The sequence below is a fragment of the Xyrauchen texanus genome, chromosome 45 (assembly GCF_025860055.1).
Source record: "Xyrauchen texanus isolate HMW12.3.18 chromosome 45, RBS_HiC_50CHRs, whole genome shotgun sequence".
Taxonomy (NCBI): Eukaryota; Metazoa; Chordata; class Actinopteri; order Cypriniformes; family Catostomidae; genus Xyrauchen; species Xyrauchen texanus.
In genome coordinates this window covers 18206417-18228313 of record NC_068320.1, presented here as the reverse complement: position 1 = coordinate 18228313, position 21897 = coordinate 18206417, and the positions used below count along the sequence as shown (strand labels likewise).

Below are 21897 nucleotides of genomic sequence, written 5' to 3'. Positions count from 1 at the left end.
GGTTCACGAAAAAATTACAGCTCACAAAGTGTTCTCACCGACATCAAAAATGTCTTTCAGAGGAAGTGTAGGTGGGATCTTTGGAAAATCAGACTGTGGTAAAGCCCACCAAGTGTCTATCAGTTTGATTTCAATGAAATGAGATTGGATCCAATCAGCAAAAACTAAGGTGGAGCCCCAATGAAATGACAAACTGCTAGAACACGGATAATTTGGACTGATTGCATGTTTTGCTTTCATCAAGTGCGTTTTGCAAAGGCGTATTATGAGCAAATATTCCCCCAGTGTCAGGCCCATAATTATCAACAATCAAAGATTAAAATTGGCCATCTAATCTAGATATTATTTATGGGCAACCATTAGAGTTTTGCTGCATAATCCTGGCATATGAATACAATTAAGTTATTGTTGTTTTTTTTGTTTTGTTCGATCAATCAGCAATTGGGCTTTAATCCAGACAAGGTCCCCACTTCACTAATGATTCATTAAAGTCTGTCACAGCTTCATTGGCTCATATTTAGGAGTAAGGGGACACAATGTTCTGGGGGTTGATAAAAATTTTTATGATGCTCCCTGATTGGTGGAAGGCATTGATTTTGTTTGTTTGTTTAAACTAATTCTCTTTTACCAGAAGGTGTTTACATGATCAGAATTGCAACCTGGTACTCTACTACCTAGTCCAGAAAATTGCCATAATCTCCATTAATCTTCTGGTTACTGGATGTACCCTGGTATTTTTCTCCCTGCTACCACTAATGGGTTTACCCAACTTGATTTGGGTACATGATCAGAATCTATGAAGTCAACATGAAATGGCATCACAGACAATTTTACTTCTGTAATATGACGTATTTCCATATGAAATTAGATGCTGAATGTGAAAGAAGTCGAATAAGAAGGCTTGGTGATGTTAGCCAAAAAGTTAACATGTTCTGTTAAACATGAGTTAAAAATGGAAACATGAGTTGAAGCAAGCTATAACTTTTTTGATTCAAGTTAACGAATGCATAATTTTTCTTTGAATTGAAATACTGATGGTCCATTTTTGTATTAACAAATTTCATGATGTCAAATTGAGAGAGCTGAAGCCTCAGACCACGCCACACTAATCTATTTGCGTTTGAAACCTCTGTTTTCATTTTCCTAACGTCATTGGTTTCCAAAGTATTCGGTGATGTAGAGCATTTTTTAAAGTCTCAGCTTTCTGTGCAGGAAAATGCTGTTCTAGTGTGGGTGAGAGGCATAAACATAGTGAAATTATTGTGTTTTCAAATGAAAATGTATTAGTGTGGACGTGGCCTCATAATCACCCTTGACCTGTAATAGGCATTACATTCCATGTTCAATTTCCTGTGCATAACCCTGGACTCTGGTGTAAATGACCTACACTAGAGCCAAAACAGACTTGGTAGATTGTTTACTCTAGCCTTGATGTTTTCACCGGAAAATGAAACAGAATCCACACTCGACATACAAATCTTGTCGTCAGCTAATGGCAGCCCGGCAGCACTACTATCATTAGGAGTTGCATACACTCTTACTGAAAAGATGAGTGTTTAATTCACCTCTGAATTTCCCCAGGAATGGGTTTCATTCATTTGAGCCCAGTATGAAGTGATCGAGACAGTCTCAATAAGCCAGTCGCTACTCTTTCTCCATCTCCACACTGGGTCTGTAATTGAATTCCTCTTTACAGCGGGTGCAGGGTTGTGCCAATGTGGTGTGTGCTGTGAGCTGAAAGTACTGTGGAGTTTGTAAGATGTGTTATGGAAGAGCACAGAACTGACAACGCATGACGGATACTGAGAAGGGAATATGGTCTGCTTTTTCAGTGGGAGACAAATTTATAGATAACTGGTACATTATGATTGCAGATAATTAACGTCATATGAGGATGGCGTAAGCTAGAATATAAAATACATTCTTTTATCTAACTGTCTATATTTGTATGCACTAACTGTCCAATTCTCATGAGCATGGTGCTGTAGAGCAATGGCTCTCAACTGGAGGTCTGCAGCAAGGAAACATTTTATGCAAATAATAAAATACCCAACCATATAATTGTGCATTTAGCCTAGCAAAATAAATAGGCTCATCAGCTTTTAAAAGGGAGGAGAAAACGTATATCTTTTGTTGTTGAAGTCATAGGTTGTGCATCCAATCAAAAGATATCATCACATTTCACAATTTGTCACTTGGTAGTTCATGTCAACTTTCTGAATTAAGAAGATGCAAATTTCAAATCAAAACAAGTTGAGAACCTCAGCAATAGACCTATATGCTCTACTTTCTAACCATCCAAATCTTATCGTCAACTATTGGCAACCCAGTCGCACTCTAGGCCAATAATTAGACGTTGAACACTGTCTTGCCTAGAGGAATCTTAGAAACACACCATTACACAATATCCTGCAATACAGTGTAATGTAATATAGTGAGACCACAATAGACATTTTCAAGTCATATAGACAAATATAAGTTTGTTCGGCAAGCCGGCAGCTTTTGCCTTCAATGAGATGTTAATTCAGGAAGTAGTTACAGTGTACAAATGGACTGACAGCACCGTAGTAATCGTCCCATCTGTGAGGTGATACACAGGAAGCAAGCAGTCATACCAGATTGTGGATAAAGATGGCACGCACCATGGTGCCAGCCTACAAAATGATTGTATTTATGGAACATTTTTTCTGTCTGATATTCCTATGCTTTCCTCCCTGCTCAGAGAGACCCAAAGTGAGAAAATGTGAGCATAGTGCTTATAATGTGAATAACTAGCCTGTCTTAAAATAATTACGCTTTATTTATCTGGAGATTTTCTTGGCGTTAATGCGATTCATCAAAAATTTTCATTTGGCTGAATTTGCATATCATTTAAATTTGTAGTTATGGTTTGAGGGACAGATAAGTATTTGTTTATTTATTTAAATTTTTTTAACCTTTATAATCCTTTATAACATATTGTGTCGACTGTGTTTTCCACAACAGGGTGGAAGATAAATGTTATCCATATCAGAAAAAAAGAGACATTAAAAATCTTTAAAGGATAGTTCACCTCAAAATGAAAATTCTGTCATTATTTAATCACCTTCATGTTATTTGAAACCTGTATTACTAATGGAACACTAGTAGAGATGTTAGGCAGAACATTAGCCTCAGTCACCATTCACTTTTATTGTATGGAAAAAGGATACAATGAAAGTGAATGGTGACTGAGACTAACATTCTTCCTTCACAGATGAACACTTAAAAAAATGTTCAGCTTATTTTTAAGATGTGTGCATTTCAAATGAATTGTTTATTATTGTAGGTTCAATATGTGCCATATGTTTTGGGATATTCAGAAAATGAATAAAATATTGTAAAATAAATAATTACATAGAAATATTACCAGAGCCAATTGAATTTGTACCTGAAAAGTTAATGCATTAACTTTGGCCGCCCTAGTAATAGACAAAAAATATGGGTCTCTTCTAAAATTCTGAGAACATAAACTAAAAGGTAGAGAAATAAAACTTACTACCACAGGGCTTTTGGTAACTAGTTCACAAGAATTGTCCATTTGATTAAATATCCAACCAGGGAGACTAAACAGCTTTCAGTTCATTTTCTTCAATAAAGCTTCTTGCATTTCATCATGTATAAAGATGTTCATAACCAAGATTAAGTTCTAGCTGAGAGGAACTTCTTGTCTAATGAGAATACGGTGGTGAACAGCACCAAAAGCATCTGCTATACCTGTTTGGAGACTCTTGTGAGGCTGTTCCTCTTAGGCAGTCAGTAGGGATGCCAGAGACTGAAATAACTTGATTAATGTATGGCACTGCTGTTCGCCAAAGCCCCCTGGCTATGAAGTATTCAAAACAAATACCATTTCTATTGGTTTCCTCTTCTAGCTTGCAAGACTTGGCTTCGTGGAGAGACCGGCTGGTGTTGGCTTTTAATCATCTCATTTGCACATGCATTGATAGATGATTTTCACTGTTATTGAGTTGTAGTATGCTCCAAAGGCCAGCTTAGCTTGTCATAAGCACAAATTAGCTCAGGCATAAAACTGCTATCGATAGTCTTGCGGCATGTTGTGCGAGTTATAATTGGTTTCGGACATAATTTTTGCTCAGAAACGACTCAAAAAATAATCTATGGGCGTTTTTCCTACGCCCATTTTAAAGCTGTTATTTTACAATTCAACGGCTAATGCACACACTTATAGAGATGGATGTTCTTAGGATCTTTAGTCCTCTTCAAGGGGAGAGCATATGATGTAGTTCCGAGAAAGGCTTCATTTCAAATGACTTCAAATAAGTGGGACTTGGCAGCTTTTAATTAACAACGAGGTTTGCTCTGGAAACCGGAAGATAACGTACCACTCAAATTCAGTGCGAAGCACACAGAAAGATGGATGGAGAGAGAGTAACGTTCCGTTCACATTAATTAAACGGCTGGCCGACCCAGCTTTACTAAAATAGTGAGACGCAGAGCAAGGAGAAGATCAAAAGGGAGGGAACACAGTCCTTTAGTACAAGCTTTAGGAAATGGGGCAAAAAGGCCTAGGGATGATTTATGCATACATATAGGCACTAAAAAGACGTTTGTTTTGCATAGTTCAATCAAAATAGCTATAATAGCAGTCAGTGTCTGGTAGCAACAGTCATATTTAAAAACAAGTGTGAATGGGTAATCAAAGTCAATCCCCTTTACTATAGAGCACAGCAGTGCCTGCCCACTTATTCAGCCATTTTGGTTTCAAAAGTGTTTTTCCGATCTATATCATGAACCCAACCAACAAGCTCCGATAAGAATCATAAGATTACAAGCTTTAATTTGAAGGAAAAAAGTATTTGAAAATAGACATGAAAGGTACAAGACTGTGTACTTAACACCTTTGATGAAGGCTATACAGCATTGCAAATGGCTTAACGAATGAAAAACTATGGAAATATCTAAAACTATTGATTTTACTTTGTTGATGATAAGTATAGAAATTATATATATTCAGATATATACACATAATTGGGTACTTCTAGAGTGTAGGGAAACAGACTTGATTGTGTTATGGGAGTAGGCGGTCACTACAGAGCTCTTTTGGCACTCTTTATTCACTGCAATTCTCTGGTTGGTGGATCTTTTCCCTTCAGGATTCACAGGTAGAAATTCTGCTACTAAACATGATTTGTTTTTAAAATGATAAAATTAAATAATAAAGACTAGTGGCTTTAACAGAAGCATATACCATTGATTAACAACATGGAGGCGCTCATAAATGTGCGCCTAGCACCATAAGATGTATAAAGCAGCTTTTTCTCCAAGACTGACATGACTAGAGTCTTCATCTCATATGAGTGTACACCAATTTAAACATTTTTAAAAATATCTTCTACTAATACTATTTCTATCTGTTGAAACATTTAGCAATTAGTGCACCTTTAAGGGAGTCACTTGTGTACATAACCATACTGAGTGTGAACATAACCTTATTTAGTGCTAGGGGATATGCAGTAAAATTCTGCAGCTGTGCAAATGTGTACTAAGGAAGATATAATGTGCTGGTGAAATGTCCAATTAGGACAGAAGCTCTGATTGCATAAATGAGAGAAGTGATTGACAGTTTCTCCCAAGAGACAAGCCTGGCCATGACTTCCAGTAGTAACTTGACTCCTATAGCAGAAGAGTCGATTGAGTGACTTGCACAGGTCTCTTGCCCTGGAAATTTGCAATCCAATCAGTCTCAAGGTTGACAGGCCTCAATTGGAAAGTGTATATATGTGAGCTTTGCACAGCGCAGTAGGCTCAATGCTCTTTTCAACACAGTTGAAAAATGTATTTATATGTGATAGCGTCCTTCGTTTCTCACTGGAATTACTTACATGGCCCCTTTAGCTACCAGGGCCAGATACGGTCACACGATATCTGGTAATATAAAATGGCAACGAGTGAATTCGTTACATATATATGACTTCTCTTTTCATGCCTTTGTCCATCTTACTCACTCTTAATAGCATGATGGCCTTTCGATAAGTGGGCATAATTATATTTGCATGCCAGCATGGAATCAATTTTGGGACAGATCTCCGGTGCACTTCATGAAAGCAGTGCTATAGCAGTTAGTTTCTAATCAGTCACTTATGAGGTTCCATTTGGGTTGGATGCTGCCTTAGGTAGATGGTTATTTAGACAGTAGACATCAAGGCGGCTCACTTGTTTTTGGAGCTATTATACTCTCTTAAACGATCAATGTGTGGTCACATGACCAAGTGAATTTGAAGAGAGGCCATCAGATTTTGATTTGCATCAGCAAAGATGATAGTTGCTAGTCAAAAACAAAAAGCCTCTTTAAATGACAAGAATATTAGGCCACTTACTGCAGTCTGTGGTCTTACAGTACTGACATCCTTAAAGCTTTTGAGCTGATGACACAATCAGTCTTGGCTCAGCTTGGCTGCAAGCTCCTTTAATTCCACCAACTCAATCTTTGAGGGAGGAGACATTGCAAGTCATTGTCTGCGGCCGAGAGTGGGCTTTTGGGGGATTCAAGATGGTGACACACTCTTTGAGCTGACTAGTGAAATGAAAAGTGTAGGGTGAGCAGCTAAGATGTATTTCTGTCTTTGCAGTGGCTGCAGTAAGCAGATGGAATGGTAAAGAATTAGATCCGAAGGCCTTTGAGTTTCCCTGACCCAGATTTCACTCTCTGCCTGATTTACTGTAGGTGTGCTGTGCTCATGTTTGAGGCAGAATGTGTCAGCTCTCTTATACGTCAAACTTTTGTAGGGTCTTACACTTCAATGACCCATGTAGAGGGTTTTATTTGTCTTCCAAATCAGCATAGCTTTACAATGCCACAGATAACTTATGTAAGTGTGTAACTTCAAGACCACCATGGTCAAAGCGATTCTGACATTGCTTGGAAGCTGGAGGTTTGCAGTTGCACTACACTCTTGCATGATTGCAGCTCAGCAGCTTGCAAATGTATCATGAATGCATCCACCCCCGCCTTCCCTGCTGCTTTATACGCACCTCTGCCTTTCTTTCGGCTTCTCGTGACAACTGTGTGTTCCTAGTGAATGGAATATATTTGTTTATACACTCGGCATCTTGATCACTCTCTTGGATAAGAGCCCACAAGACAAAGTGCCGGAAGACTGAGCAAATGTCTGCTTCCTCTTTCTCGCTCTCTCTCACTCCAAAGTAAACTCAACTAACTTATGGATGCAAAAAAGGAAAAGTTTGGACAAGGTGGAGAAAATAAATTTGATTTGCCTCTTGATCCACACCTTGCCAAAGGTCAAAACTCCAGTTCTCTGCCTATTCCCATAAACTTAATTGAGACCAGCGATTATGTTAATGAAGCACACACCTGAAAATCTCTGGACAAATTACCTTGAACCATAGCTTAAGGTCTTCTTTCCAATTAACAGATCAGGCAGTGCACACAAACTTTAACTTGCGTGTAGGTATATTGATGTTCAAGACCTCTTGAAATGGCTTGGTGAGTGCAGTTGTCTGTCCTGTGTTGACTTATTTCATATCAAAACAGTAACTTTGGGTGGGACGTATTAAGGGCTCATCTCTTTTTGGTTTTAAATGGCCACTAAAGTGACACAGAACAAGTGCGATACATTTTTTCCATAGGGAAATTGATTTTTAACAATGACTTATGAACATTAAAAGAATTGTTAATTGATGTTATATGCTTCTGTTGAAGTCATCTGTCCTCGTGAAAAATTCCATGGTTTTAAGTCATTCGCAATGCTTCATAGGATTGTAGTATATGCCCTCATGTAAAATGTTAAGAACACAGTCTTGAACCTTTGCTTTGGTCACATTTATTTAGTTGCTTCAAATCAAAGTTTGAAATGCTGTGATTCACCTCGGAGCTGGTTGGTTCGGTTCATAGCTCAAAACTCTGTTATGAAGAATTCTATTAAATCCCTATGAAAGAAATTAATGGAAAAAATATTACTGGAAACAAGATGCCTGAAAAAGTGTCCAGACACTGTTGCGATCTAAAGGCTTTAGTTATGTTACAGCCATGAACAATGATTTGCTACTTACTGGTCGGATGACGGGCGAGTGCAAGATGAGTCATCAATATTTTTGGTCCGTTTTCCTTATAGACAAAGTCTAATTTTGAAATGTGCATATCTAATTTCATCAACTTTTAGGAGTATGCAAGCATATAGACGGCTTCGAATGCTAATAGACATGAACCAAAAGACACAAATCTCCAATTTTAGAGCGAGGGACTAACAAAGTGACCCTAGAAACATTCTGTAAACTCCAACACTGAACAAGCAACACTATCCAATTCATTAAAATGGACAACATAGGAATCTCAACAAGACAAGTCCCACAGTACCATATGTCTGATCATGAAATCAGTAGAGAGCAGTAAAGGAAAACACTGCCCCCCTGGTCTTTTCTGTACCCAATTCTTAACCCTGCTGATAGCAAGCTCAGCAATCCCTAAAATGTCCTTATCAGTAGATCCTAAGTAACATGCTGGCTGTATATGCCCCAGTTTCCCTGGCAGAAAGCCAGATGGCTGTCTCATAACATCTCTCACCTCTATTTCATTGAGGCGGATGCCAATCTTGAGATACAGTGTACATTCTCATTTATTATTTACAGGCGATATGAAGTTTTGCTGGGTTCTGTTTGCTTTTCTGTGAGAAATACCAACACTTTCTGTTTAACAATTAATTTTTTCATCCATTAATTATCCTCATTCAACAAAAACAAAGGGTTTCCAGTCAATAGCTTGCTAGATACGAAAGGTTAAGCAGCTTTACTTTCCTTCTTGAGAATTTGTCAAGCCCTCGAATGCTTCACTGTTTTATCTTTTGATAACATTTAAACAGATCCAAAATTAACACTCGCCAAATGCCAAATGCATAATGAGTAAAATTTGGCTTTTGGAAGTAAATAAAATTGCGTTATTGGCCAGCTGGCAGTATTAGTTTAAGGAATTTTTACAGGAATAAATTAAATCCTAATTTAAGAACAACTGTATGACTTTCATTTCCAAAACAATTTAAAGAGATTCAAACTATCTACTAAAGAAAAGTCATATACACAAGAGATTGTTGACACCTTGAGCCATACCAACTTTTCTGGTGCAACCTCTGGCAAAAGTCTCCTCAAACTGAATGCATCTCATGGGAGCCTTTACTTAGTGTTGAGACTGCCATTATCTATTTGCTGTGAACGTCAGCAACATATTTAATGGCAATGTGAGGTTTCTCCTAGAGGAGAAAAGGACAGTATGTTGGCATCCATTTTCAGGCCTTTAATTAGCAGCTCTCGGTCAGTTTGTCTAGATAGTATCTGTCAGTAATGTCTGCCTATGCTTCCATCTGCAGCACAAAACAGATAATGATAATACATCTTTTTAATTATCTCATCCTTCGTGGGGTGCAAACCGACCAAGACTAACACAGCAACACCCTGTGACAGCTTGTCAAAGACTGAAAATTGACTTTAGAGGAGTGATGATTAACTCGCTAAACAACACTGTTGCCTTGTTATAAGATTAAAGTTATAAAATAGGTGCATATTTTGAATTTACTTGGAAATATAAACTGAAATGATCTGATATATCACAACCACCTAGTGTTGCCAGCTCTCACGTGTTAGACGGGACATCCCGTATTTTGGTCGAAATGAAGATGTTTTGACCAAAAAGGCAGAAGTTCCTGTACTGATGGCACAGTGACACTAGGACCACCAAATAAAACAAAAGGTAGATTATTCAAATTTGATATGATTAGGGGACAACTCATTAGGGCTATTGCACACCCACAGAGTTAAAGAAGAGCGATTAGACTGACTATTTATTTATTTTTTCACCGACTCCGGGTGAGATCCACCACCCTGTGTGAACTTGAGCCTAAACAGCAGGGCGATGTAGACCACACACCAACCCAGATTCATTAATCTTCGTTCTCTAACATAGTGGCTTGAGGGCTTCTACCATGTACATTCTGATTCTGGTGAATTACAAGAGACAAGCAACTCCTGAGGGAAGCTTCCATGGCCCTTCAAAAAATTGTGTGATGCTGCAGAGTGTAGATTTCTCAACATGATGATCCATAGCCATTCAGAGCCATTGCAAACCAAGATCAATGTTCCCTTTCAAGAATACCTTGCACTGTTTTTTTCAAGGTATATACTCTTGAAAGCTGACTATTAAGCTGAAAGAGTACAGTGATTTTTTTCATGCATTGAATAAAAAGTAAAAATGTTGCATTTTTACATAACAATCGATTAGGTCGTGATAATGCAAATCTTTAAAGTAATTGCAGGAATTTCCATGCTAATTTAGGTAGTTTAAGAATGTGTGCAGGTCTCCAGCTCCCACTCCAGGCCTTTAAACAAGATCGGCCTAATGTACAGCCTCAGTGATAACTCACAACTAGCAAAATTAGCTGCATATTACATTCATCAATGTGATATGCTCACCGTCTGCACAGAGCATATCTGAATTAATTTCACTTTGCTTGTAGAGCAAAGAAATGCATCCCTCACAATTTTCCCTGCAGCAGCTGGCTGATCTACCTGCAGAAAGCATGTCTGTTGTCTTGTAATTATGAAAACAATGGAACATATCAGCTGGGTCAATGAGAACATGGCCGTTATAACCCAACCCATGCACTTATCTGGTGTATTTCACCCACTAATCCAGTCTGGCTTGGTTTCGGGGAGGGATGGCCCGCAAACTGGGTCAACAAATAATGAGGCCAGGGAACGTACTGCATCGTACCATCCATCTGGCAGCTACATGTGCATGTCTCTTCCAGCAATATGCAGGCCTGGAGATATAAACATGGTGGGCACACAAAAAGCATGTGTTTGTACCTGGCTTTGGCTGAGAACCTATTTTCTTATACTAATATAACAAAAAGCATGGTGGCACAAAAGCATAAAACAAATCATTTCATTGACTATGCATTGAGATTGTAGCCCACTTATATATATATATACAGTATAGAAAGAGATTTTGTTTTTGTAAAATTGTAATCGGAAGTCAATAATTATCATGATGCAAAATAAAGGTATATTATTAGTAGTTATATCATAGATCAATACATTTATCTGAGCAATAAATGTAAAACATCAGACTTTATTTTGTTGCTTGGTTAATTATTGGTTTATTAGTTAATAAATGATGCAATTTATATGATGTATTCTGTAATGCAAGCTCTAAAATTCTGTTAGATATAAACCTGTTTATTTTTTCTTCTGTGCTAATAAAGCTCTCGAATGATCCATATCCAAATTTCCTTTTACACACATTTATAGGCTTATTTTATGGCCTAGATGATGGTGCATGGAACGGGCTGCTTAGCTTGCACGGAAACCATTAGAATGAATTGCAATTAAAAATAAATGGAAATGAACTAAAATGTACACAGCCATTAGCAAGCTGCTGTTCCAGCAATGCTCCCAACTGAAAATAAAGCCACACATGCATTTATGCGAACCACTGCACCCTGGGGGCAAAGAAAAAAAACAGATTGTACACCACGCCACACAATGACAGGGATCTTTGATGTGCATATGTGTGTGGGTGACAGCACACAGTGGACTAAAGCAGAATATTGACTCATAGACAGAGTTATGCCAAAAGCCTCTCTCTGTCTTTATCACAAGCCTTTATCTTCATCATAAGGACAGAGAGCGCCACAAGGCACATTTATAATTAGATTGTGGAGTGTTGGGTCAAACCCTGTGAGTCAGCTAGATGAAAACAGCGCTCTGGGACTATTAGCGTGAAGCGCGGCTTACTCCAGCTTTGATAAAGCACTCATATCATGGCTTTTGTTGATCTTTTGCTATGTGACAAAGATCTACACGTGCACAACGTGTTTTGAAATGCAATACTCCTCAGAGGAAAGAACAAATAAATTCCAATTATTTATTCTGAATGATACTATGTAGTTAGGATCAGGGGTCTTTAACAGGGGGTCGGCCAATAAGTGTTTGAAATCAAAATTTTGTGAAAAAATGAAGATTAAGCATTAAGCAAAAATAAAAAAAAATTAAGTTAACTTTAACCTAATGACACAATAAAAATGTTTGGGTGAACTATCCCTGTAACTTACGATTCAGGGGCGTGTCCTGATGGGGGCATGTTGTGGCCCTGACTTGTGTTGTCTCTGGTTTGTTTGAATCAAATACCCTGCAAGTACCCATGCTGTTTTATTAGCTTGTTTTAGCTCTTACGGTTTGTTGTGGAGAACATGTGAAAGGAATAAAAGGAAGACAATCACAAACATCGGCAAATGTGTTTTATTCAATCAGGCTGCTACATATCGTTTGTTTAAATTGGAGCGGAAAGCAGTGTCAGGAAATTATAGTTATCCAAGTTGCAGGGCTGGATTGGTAATCTGTCATACCGGGCATTTTCTCAGTGGGCCGATGCGCTTTGGAGTCGATCACGGGCAGACTGGCCATCGGGAGCACTGGGCTGGCTGTGAAATGGGCCGAATAGGCCGTGATAAGCTGAAATGAGCCGGCCTGTTATGTAGAACCGGCCACAAAACGGTGCCGCGATATGCCAAAGGGGGCAGCGATATGCTGAAAAGGACTGCGACACCTGTATCCCCATACCAAAACAAACCCACACAATCTCAAAATAAATAATGCATCACAGACTCTTACAAGCTCCTGTGTACTTGGAGAAAATACAACAGTGCCGCGTATTCACTCTGAAGGACGTTGCGCATACATTTATTTAACCAGATCATAATCTTTTTAATTCGATAATCACGTTAGGTCATATCAAGATTCTGTTTTTTATATTTTTATATATATATAAATAATTCTTGCAATTATTAATATTTCAAATAAAAAAAGATATCCACATCAGTTTTTTCAGGATATTTTCAGACCGCCCACTCCAAGATACGATGCCACATTGCAATGAACCTTGTAAACTTTGGAAGGGTTTTTAATCATAATCATGTGTTGGAGTTCAAATATTCACATATACATTTTTTAATTAGCAGATATCTAAGTATTCATTTAGCCTTTATTTATTTGCTATCATAATGTAATGCATTGAGTCTTAATTTGTAGTACGTCTTCAAAAAAAATTGGAGATCAGAAAAAGTTTTAATATCAAATTAAGTTGTTTTTAAGGCACCATATAATTAATCAAATTATCTTTGGCAGTCCCAATATATGGCTAAATTGAGAAGCTTACACAAAACTGAATGCACATTCACATTGTACATTGCACATTCTTTATGTGTAGGCCCTTGATAAGATATATATCTTCAATATTTTCTTTATTGTCTGAAAATAAAACAATAGCCTACTTAGTAGTATTACATAATGCCATGTTAGCATCATCTCTCCAACTCCAAAACTCCACAAAATTGCACAGAAATGTGCTGTTCTTAATTTGTTCATATTAGCAGTGTCATAACATTTATGCAGTTTAAAGCGACCCTACATTATACAGAGAAAATACTAAATGTAAAAAAAATAAATGCTATTTGGCGTCTTCTGTGTTTTGCAGTATTAATAAAAATGAATCAATTATTTAGCTAAGTAACATTCGACTATTACAAATTCCTGAAAATGTATACATCTTCTTCTTCTTATTATTAATAATATCAGGGATGTTGAGATACACTTCATGCCACCATTGAATGAGTCTGTGCCCCACATTGGCCACCCCAGTCAAAAAAGTCTGGACATGCCACTGCTAAGATTTAAGACCCCTGAGTAAGAAGAAAAATATAAATGAACAAAAATGGACTAAAGTGTACTGCCCAATTGTAACAATAACATCTTAATTATTTTATTTATTAGCATATCATCAAATAAGGAGATAATACATGGATTATCAATAATACATTGATTATCACTAGAATGTCAGAGCAAACGGTGTCTAGCAGTCATTCTTCTATGAAGCAGCGTATTTGACCCGAATGCAACAGTAAGTCAACAAGAACAACATAATGATGACTAATGTATGCCACTGAACAAGGGGAATTGCACCAGATGACAGAAGCACAGCTACAGGCCTGTAGCAGAGGACGGCGTTTATGATTAATGGAAATAAATATGAAAAGTATCACATCGGCTTCAGCATCTGATCACTCTTGCCTCCGCAACTGTGTTACCGCTTAGCAAACAACTACATCACTAGAATGAATACAGCCATCAGTTCAGTTGTGTGTATGCACTACACTGCACTCCTGATGGAGTCAGTGGCCGGTAATGATGTGTAAATATCTCCTGATAGAGAGATCAGGATTAATCAAGCACATGATTTTGATGGAACTATTTGTGGGTGTTTTTTGTATTAAACAATTCTACTCTTTTAAACCCTACAATCTCTAGTAAAGGGGTTATATTGCATACTGTATATTAAATATGTTGAGGGGATTTTAAATGTTTGTTTAAATATGTACCAATGAAAATATTTCCTGCATTTTACTAATCATTAAATTGTTTTATTGAAAGAGTACTGGACCATGAATATTAAGCTGGGATAGGAAAAAGTACTTTAAAACTGAAAAAATTAAACCCTTCACATTTAAGCCTCACTTATTTGGACACTTATAATGTATGAATTCATTTATATATATATATATATATATATATATATATATATATATATATATATATATATATATACTATACACATACTGGTGGCAAAAAGTTTGGAATAATGTACAGATTTTGCTGTTTCAGAAGGAAATTGGTACTTTAATACACCAACTCATTCAACTGATCACAAAGTAAAGTCAGGACATAACTTATGTAAAAAGCAGCACCATCACTATTTGAAAAAAAGCAGCCATCACTCCAACAACTTATATATAAGTTATACAGTATATATATGTATACCGTGTATACTTTATGCTAATTCTCACCCTGTTATATTTGAACATTTAAAGGGACAACTTTCCCAGAATTGACAATTGTCATCATTTATTTTTAAGCTTGTAAACATGCTATTTTTTTGAATATACATATTTTTTTAATTATTATTTTAGTACACAGTTTAGTTTTTGCATATGTAGCAAAATAAGAAAAGAAAAATGTAACACAGAAGGAGATGTTGGGTATATTGTTCTCCCTATTCAATTTCATCTTATAAAAAAAAAAAAAATAGCAGTGTAAACATTCTTGAAAATGTATCCTCATGTTGCATGGAAGAAAGCAAGTCATATGAGTTTATAACATGAGGATAAGTACTATCCCTTTAAGACATTTTTAATATGTAGCACAAGTACTCGTCATGGTGACTTTGAGATATTACAGTACACCACACTAGAGTAGTGAAGTATTGATCCAGATTACATGTAATGAGGATACTGGACACATATAATTGTTTCCAGACCAAGTCCAAAATCAGTCTATTGTGTTTGTAATCTGTTACCTTACTGACATGCAAACCTTCTGCAAGTTGAGCAGTCCTCTCACACTGTTGTCAATATTGTGTTTCTGAGCTTTTTCGTAGGAAGGTTTTCGCTAATTAGGAGACATGAATTGACTAGAAGGACTGAAAAATGGAAGCTAAGGGCTCATGTATTATTGACTTAAAAAAAAAGACATTAGAAATATCACAATGTGACATTCCAAAGGTTCCTGAGGAAATTCAGAGGGTGATTAATTTTGCAATGGCGCCTTTGCACTTCAGTTGGCAACGTGCGAAACGTGTTGCAAATGGATTATTTAAAATGCGCTTATTTATTTATTTATTTATTTATTTATTTGTAAATTCGGCTGAGCAGCCACATTAGCTGTGAATAATGGTAGTGATTAATCCTGGAGTAAACAGCTGAAAATGCCCTTGTGATAAAGAAACACCATTAAATTCACCCTTTAGGAAATGAAAACGAAAAGTAAAAATATCCTTTCTCACTCTGTGATGGTTAAAGCAAAGCAAGAGGTGATGGAAATTCATAAATAATTTAAAGACTCTTCCAGTCTGCCAGATTCCTTTCTGTGGACTTTAGATTAGTACAATGAACAGAAGAAAAAAAGATTGCACAGGGGAGTCTGCCATGTTCTATGCAAAGCAATGGCACTTGCTGATTCTTATATGATTTCTATACATGCAGGAATGTCCTGTCAAAACGATATGGGAAAATAAAACACTAAACAAACAATAGTATATTGAATTCTAAAGCCACTTTTTTCTATTGTCTAATCAATGCATTACTTTTTTAATCTGAATATCTTAATATTTTTATATTTGTATTATTTATACACACACACACACACACACACACACACACACACACACACACACACACACACACACACACACACACTCTATAAGCTTTAGTGTGTCAATACGAATTATAAATTTTAGACTCCCAAACATTCCTTTTGCAAATAGAATAGAAGAACAGGGAGCACTATAGCAGATGTCATGGCCCCCACAGAACATTGAGTCTGTCTGGGATTACATGAACAGACAGAAGCCATTGAGACAGCCTGAATAGACTGTGGCGAATTGACATATGAAGACATCCTCATTATGAAATCTTTTTCACAAGTGCCTAAGCCTTTGTACAGTACTATATACATACATGTATATATACTCACTGAGCTCTTTATTAGGAACACTATTGTTCTAACAAAGTGCCTGACGTGGTCATCTGCTGTTGTAGCCCATCCACCTCAAAGTTCAGTATGCTGTGCATTCTGAGATGCTATTCTGCTCACTAAAATTGTACAGAGTGGTTATCTGAGTTACTGTAACCTTTCTGATAGCTCGGAACAGTCTGACCATTCTCCGTTGACCGCTAGGCATTTCCGTCCACAGAACTGCCACTCATTGGATGTTTTTAGTTCTTGGCATCATTCTGAGTAAACTCTAGAGACGGTTGTTCATGACACAACCCAGGACATCAGCAGTTACTCAAACCAGCCCGTCTGGCACCAACATTCATGCCACGCTCCAAATCACTGAGTTCACATTTTTTTTACCATTCTGATGGATGACGTGAACATTAACTGAAGCTCCTGACCAGTATCTGCATGATTATATGCACTGCACTGCTGCCAGACGATTGGCTGATTAGATAATTGCATGAATAAGTAGTTAAAGTCATGAAATCGCTTGATCTGTGCAGTTTTCCATACTTTGTTGATGTATTTCCTATTAAAGCAGGAAGATGGGGGTGCGACAAATCTAAGGGCTTGTTCCTTTTTTGTTAAATAGCCATTAGCCTTTAGTTTACATCAAAGCACGAACATAATTTGCTACTTGCTAAAGCTAGTCAAAAATAGATGGTATTTGGGGAAGGACATTTTCATTCTAGAGAGCAATTGATTAAACAAATATAGTGAGTGCTGTGTGAGTAATTATTATTTTAGAGCCGTTGTGCTGCTTTAAATCAGCTTCTGATCAGCTTTACATTTTTAGTGTGTTTATCTGTTAACAGACATGGATTAAAGCCACAAAAAAAATCAAACCCTTTGATTTCATGGGGTCTTTAAATGTGTAAAATGAAATGAAATCTCATTAAAATAACATGAAATCCCAAATCACATGAAGTCAGTTGCTCTAACTGAAGTGAACAGATTTGAATTTGAGTCACACATCCAAACTTAATTCAGTACTGTGGTCCCAGTGACACTTACTGCTTTCTTTCTGTGATGCCTTAAGGGTTCTTTGGCGTTTTTAAAATATATTGAACTCTACCAGGCTTGGCAGGCCATCAGAAATCTATATACAGGAACACTGCTGTCTGGTCAGCCTGGAAGAAAGATGGTTTTGGTTTACACTCAGTTGCTGACCCGATCAGCTTTAACTCCGCAGGGATGCTCAGGGCACAGGACGATCTGTCTTACATGCCTGTGTAACGGGAGATGTTTGTAAAGTTCTTCTGTTAAGCTCAGCGTAAGCTATGTTTAAAAAGCACAACACAACACTAACTGTAGTGACTTAACTAAAGAGATTTATAATTGTACATCTTTTACTTTCCCCCAATATTACTCCATCCCCATTCAATTACCTTGTTACAACAGGCTCTGTTGATGTGGTCCAGAAAGCAACAAACCCAGAATACCTTAGCAACTGTATAGCAACATGCTAAAAACCACTCAGAACACCTTAGCAACCATCCTGCAATGCCCTGATAACCACCCACAACACACTAGCATCGCAACAGATTTCTTCACGGGCAAGCACCACTCACACTTTCTGTTTTTAAACGCAAGACATGGTTCACATGGTTTTCGTATAAAATTAATACAAGTCATTTGATATCAACAACATCTACTGTTCATATGTTTTTTTTTATATTATTTTGACCATGCAACATAGAAGAACCTCACTTACTATAGCATATCCATTTTCAACTCGTGACACTAATGATTTGCTAATCAATGTGACATTGGAACTTTCCCCTGTAATATAACATACATTTTAGCTGGTCTACTAGTTCCTGGAAGAAGGAGATGATAGAAGACCGGGCCAAGAGCTGGTACTGAAATTCTCATTTCAGGATGAAAAAAGGCTGCTATTTCTATCTGCAGAATTTCATTATCAACAGGAAATGATGTCTTGCACAATAGAGCAAGCTGGAATGACTGCTGGCATGTGCCGTTAGGACACTGAAAAATGTATAATTATCTTTGTCACTGCGTATTTTCACTGCTGATCTGTGCATGAATGAGTCCTAAGGACATGAGCACATCACCTTCCTGTCTAAGGGAGAGGATGTGTTCAGGCCTCATTCTAAAAGCAATATTATTCTCAAAGAAGCTCCAGAGTGTTCTCAAATGAACATTTCAGACACAAAGCAGCATATCTGTCCACTCAAGGCAGATTTAGGCTGTACAAGTTGACAAAAAAAAAAAAAAAAGCAAGCTTAAAAATGCATTGTTGGAGATTAAGTGGGATTTCAAATGAATAACAGACTGTGGGAAACCACCGTTTGATTCAAAACAAAAGAGAAACACAATCATATTACTTTGTTGGTGTTGGAAAACCCCCGGGACGTAAAAAAATTAGACCTCTTCTATAAAGGAGTTCAAACTCAAGTCAAGTGAAAATTAAAAACACAACAAAAAATCGAAGGTGTAAAGATTTTAGCTCTGATTTTGTGGAACACAGAAATTGAAAACAAAATCTCTTGCAGGAGTGTGTAGATGGTATGCCTCGTAAATGAAAACACAAGCTCTTTTTCAAAACATAGCAGTCGCTCAGAATCCGATGTTAGCATGTAGCTAAACTGAATACCTAAACCTGTCAAGCACATAAGCATATAAATACATAGCACACATAACTATTGGGTAAAATAAGGGGGGCAACAACTGGCTGGTTAAGCAGGTCACCGTTAGCCCCTGATATTAGATCATACCTGTCAACGCTCCCTTTTTCCCTGGAGTCTCCCATATTTCACACCCATCTACCGCCCCCCTCCCATTTTGTAAATTCTCCCGGGAAACTCCCGTAATTTGTATGGCCCAAACCTCGTTATATGAATAATCACATCAGTATATTATTCCAAGGTTGTCCAGTTGCCAGATCTTGTATGAAACGCATCCTACTCACACAAACGACACATCATACACATTTCAACCCATTTGTGACCTCAACCTGGCAATCTACAACCAAGTTGCACTGTTGATATCTGCGCAGGTAGTAGATGCGGGAAGTTAAATCAAGCATTACTGGGAGGAGAAGACTCCGGCGAAAAAAAATTAAAAATATGCATCTAAATTTAACAACAGCCGGATGGAAGAATTTAATTTCATATCTCGAAGCAATATTGAAAATGACCACGCCTTTTAGCAAAGTGTGTCGCACTGATTTTAACATCAGATACAGTGGGAAAATTAATGGTACTCAGGACAATAAATCACAACGGCACAATTTGTATATATATAATCTGCCCTTGTGATCCAGCAAAGCCTTCTCTGCTGGCCTAACATGTCTAATAAATAAATATTTTTTCATCCTTTCATTCTCATTCACCTTCATCTAAAAACGAATAGCAATCAATTAATAGTTTATCCAATCAGAATTTATTCCTTGTTCCTTACAAGCGAAGTGTGACGACTGGTTCACAAATCGCATGCCCAAAGCTGAGTGCTTCCAAAGCAGTTCCACCCCGGTAAGCCTTCAGAATTTCTACAGAATCCCTCAACAGTTCAAGTTAATAGGCATCTAATGTCAGATTGTCTGAGTCATCAGCCAATCAGATTGATTTATTTGTTCTTGGTGGGTGTGATCTTTAGGATATGTCCCAGTCGAGGCCTTCTAGCTGGTGTTGAGTGACGCAATCACGCTTTAAGTGATGTATGTCATTTGAAAGCGAAGAGCACGAGATCTAGCTGACTAGTTGGCTGTCACTGCCGCTATCGCCAAAGAGAGCCGTAGGGATTTATAAACCTGAGATGTAAACAGGAAAGGAGGGCTTATTTTCACTCCAAGTAAATTGGTAAGTGCTTTTTGCATTGTTAAAGCAACATCAGGAGTTTTCTATGTGTAATTTAGCCTGCTGGAGCATTCAGTGTCAGTTTAAGTTTTCAAAATGAACCGTGTACCCTGACAAAACAAAAAATATTGCAAGCAACATATAGATCGCAAATATTATTAGATAGTTTTCCCTAATATTAGACCTTCTTGGTTTTGGCTTTCGTGCGTGGACGTGTTTTAAAAATGCCAATTGGTATTATTATTTGGCTGCAATGTAATGTATGATATCCATAGGCATAGGGTCTTATTAATTGTGAAACAGTGTTTTTTTAATGGCATTAATCGCACTGAAGGACAAGACTTAAAATACATGGGCTTACACATGCTATTTTTACTGAAGGTGGTTATGATGTTTCTGTGATTGACTTGATTTTCATTTAACATTGCTAGTTGACGAAGAAAAATGTGGAAGTAAACTATAGCAAGTGCAACCCATGTATGATTTGGCTATTGTCATTTTGGTGTACTACTGAAAGTATGTAAGTTGTGCATCTATTTAAACTCAATTATTGCCTGAGAAAATAAATATGCAAAACAACTGAGTGCAATTCTCTCAACCTTTTTATCTCTTCCTCTTTTGCAGGGTCGATTGCAAGATGCTCCTATATCAAGTACCACTACTCCTCAGCCACAATACCCAAGAATCTCTCCTACAACATCACTAAGACCATACGTCAGGATGAGTGGCACTCTTTGCGTGAGTAACCAGACTTAACTTTTATAAACACACTCAAGCTATGCAACCACTCTCATTAGAGATTCTTTGCCTTGTAATAAAACTAATACATTGGTTTCTCAAAATTTGCCACAAGGCCCATCATACCTCACTTGAGGACAATGAGCTGCCATAATAGCTTGACTAAGTTACATTCATGGTACAAATCAGTGTATATTCTACCAACTGATGATGAGAAAAGCACTCTCGAAAGAGCTCAAACAGTAATCATCAAAGGCCTAGTGATCTCACTTGCTCAAATGCTACACCTAAGGTCAAGTCAAATATGGAAATGGTAAAGCAAAACAATGTGATCATATTCATTATTTTACACAAGCAAGCACTCGGTAGTCCTAAAGATAGAGATAAGGAGATATGTTGTTCCTTTTTTAAGAGTAAGTAGGGTACATATGTCAGAGTCAGATACAGGATACCTTATTGACCCAGTTTTGTCTGGTCCTACATTACCTACCACATAAGATGGAAGTTATGATGTTGCTTCTGTAGAGTGATGGTTGAGAAATGCTCTAATGCTGAGAGCAGGCCATTAGCAGGCACACACTGAATCTGCAGGCAGAACTCCACAGAAAAACCACTAACGGTGAAGAGCTACAAAATTCTTGAACACATTTGAGGTGAATCGCAAGCACGTTTGCATGTGAAAATAATGAGTGGGAAATGTGTGGCAAGTTTGCAGCAAGAATGGGGAAACTCGGGTTGAATG

General features: G+C 37.4%; 1 protein-coding gene across 1 annotated transcript in view; it reads left to right on the top strand.

The window, feature by feature from the left end:
- LOC127637816 (transmembrane protein 178B-like) overlaps positions 1-21897 on the top strand; it is a 94988-nt gene that overhangs the window by 26163 nt on the left and 46928 nt on the right. Inside the window, exon 3 of the mRNA XM_052119104.1 lies at positions 21042-21155. Coding sequence (XP_051975064.1) covers positions 21042-21155 — 114 coding nt within the window. The remainder of the gene's footprint in view (positions 1-21041; positions 21156-21897) is intronic.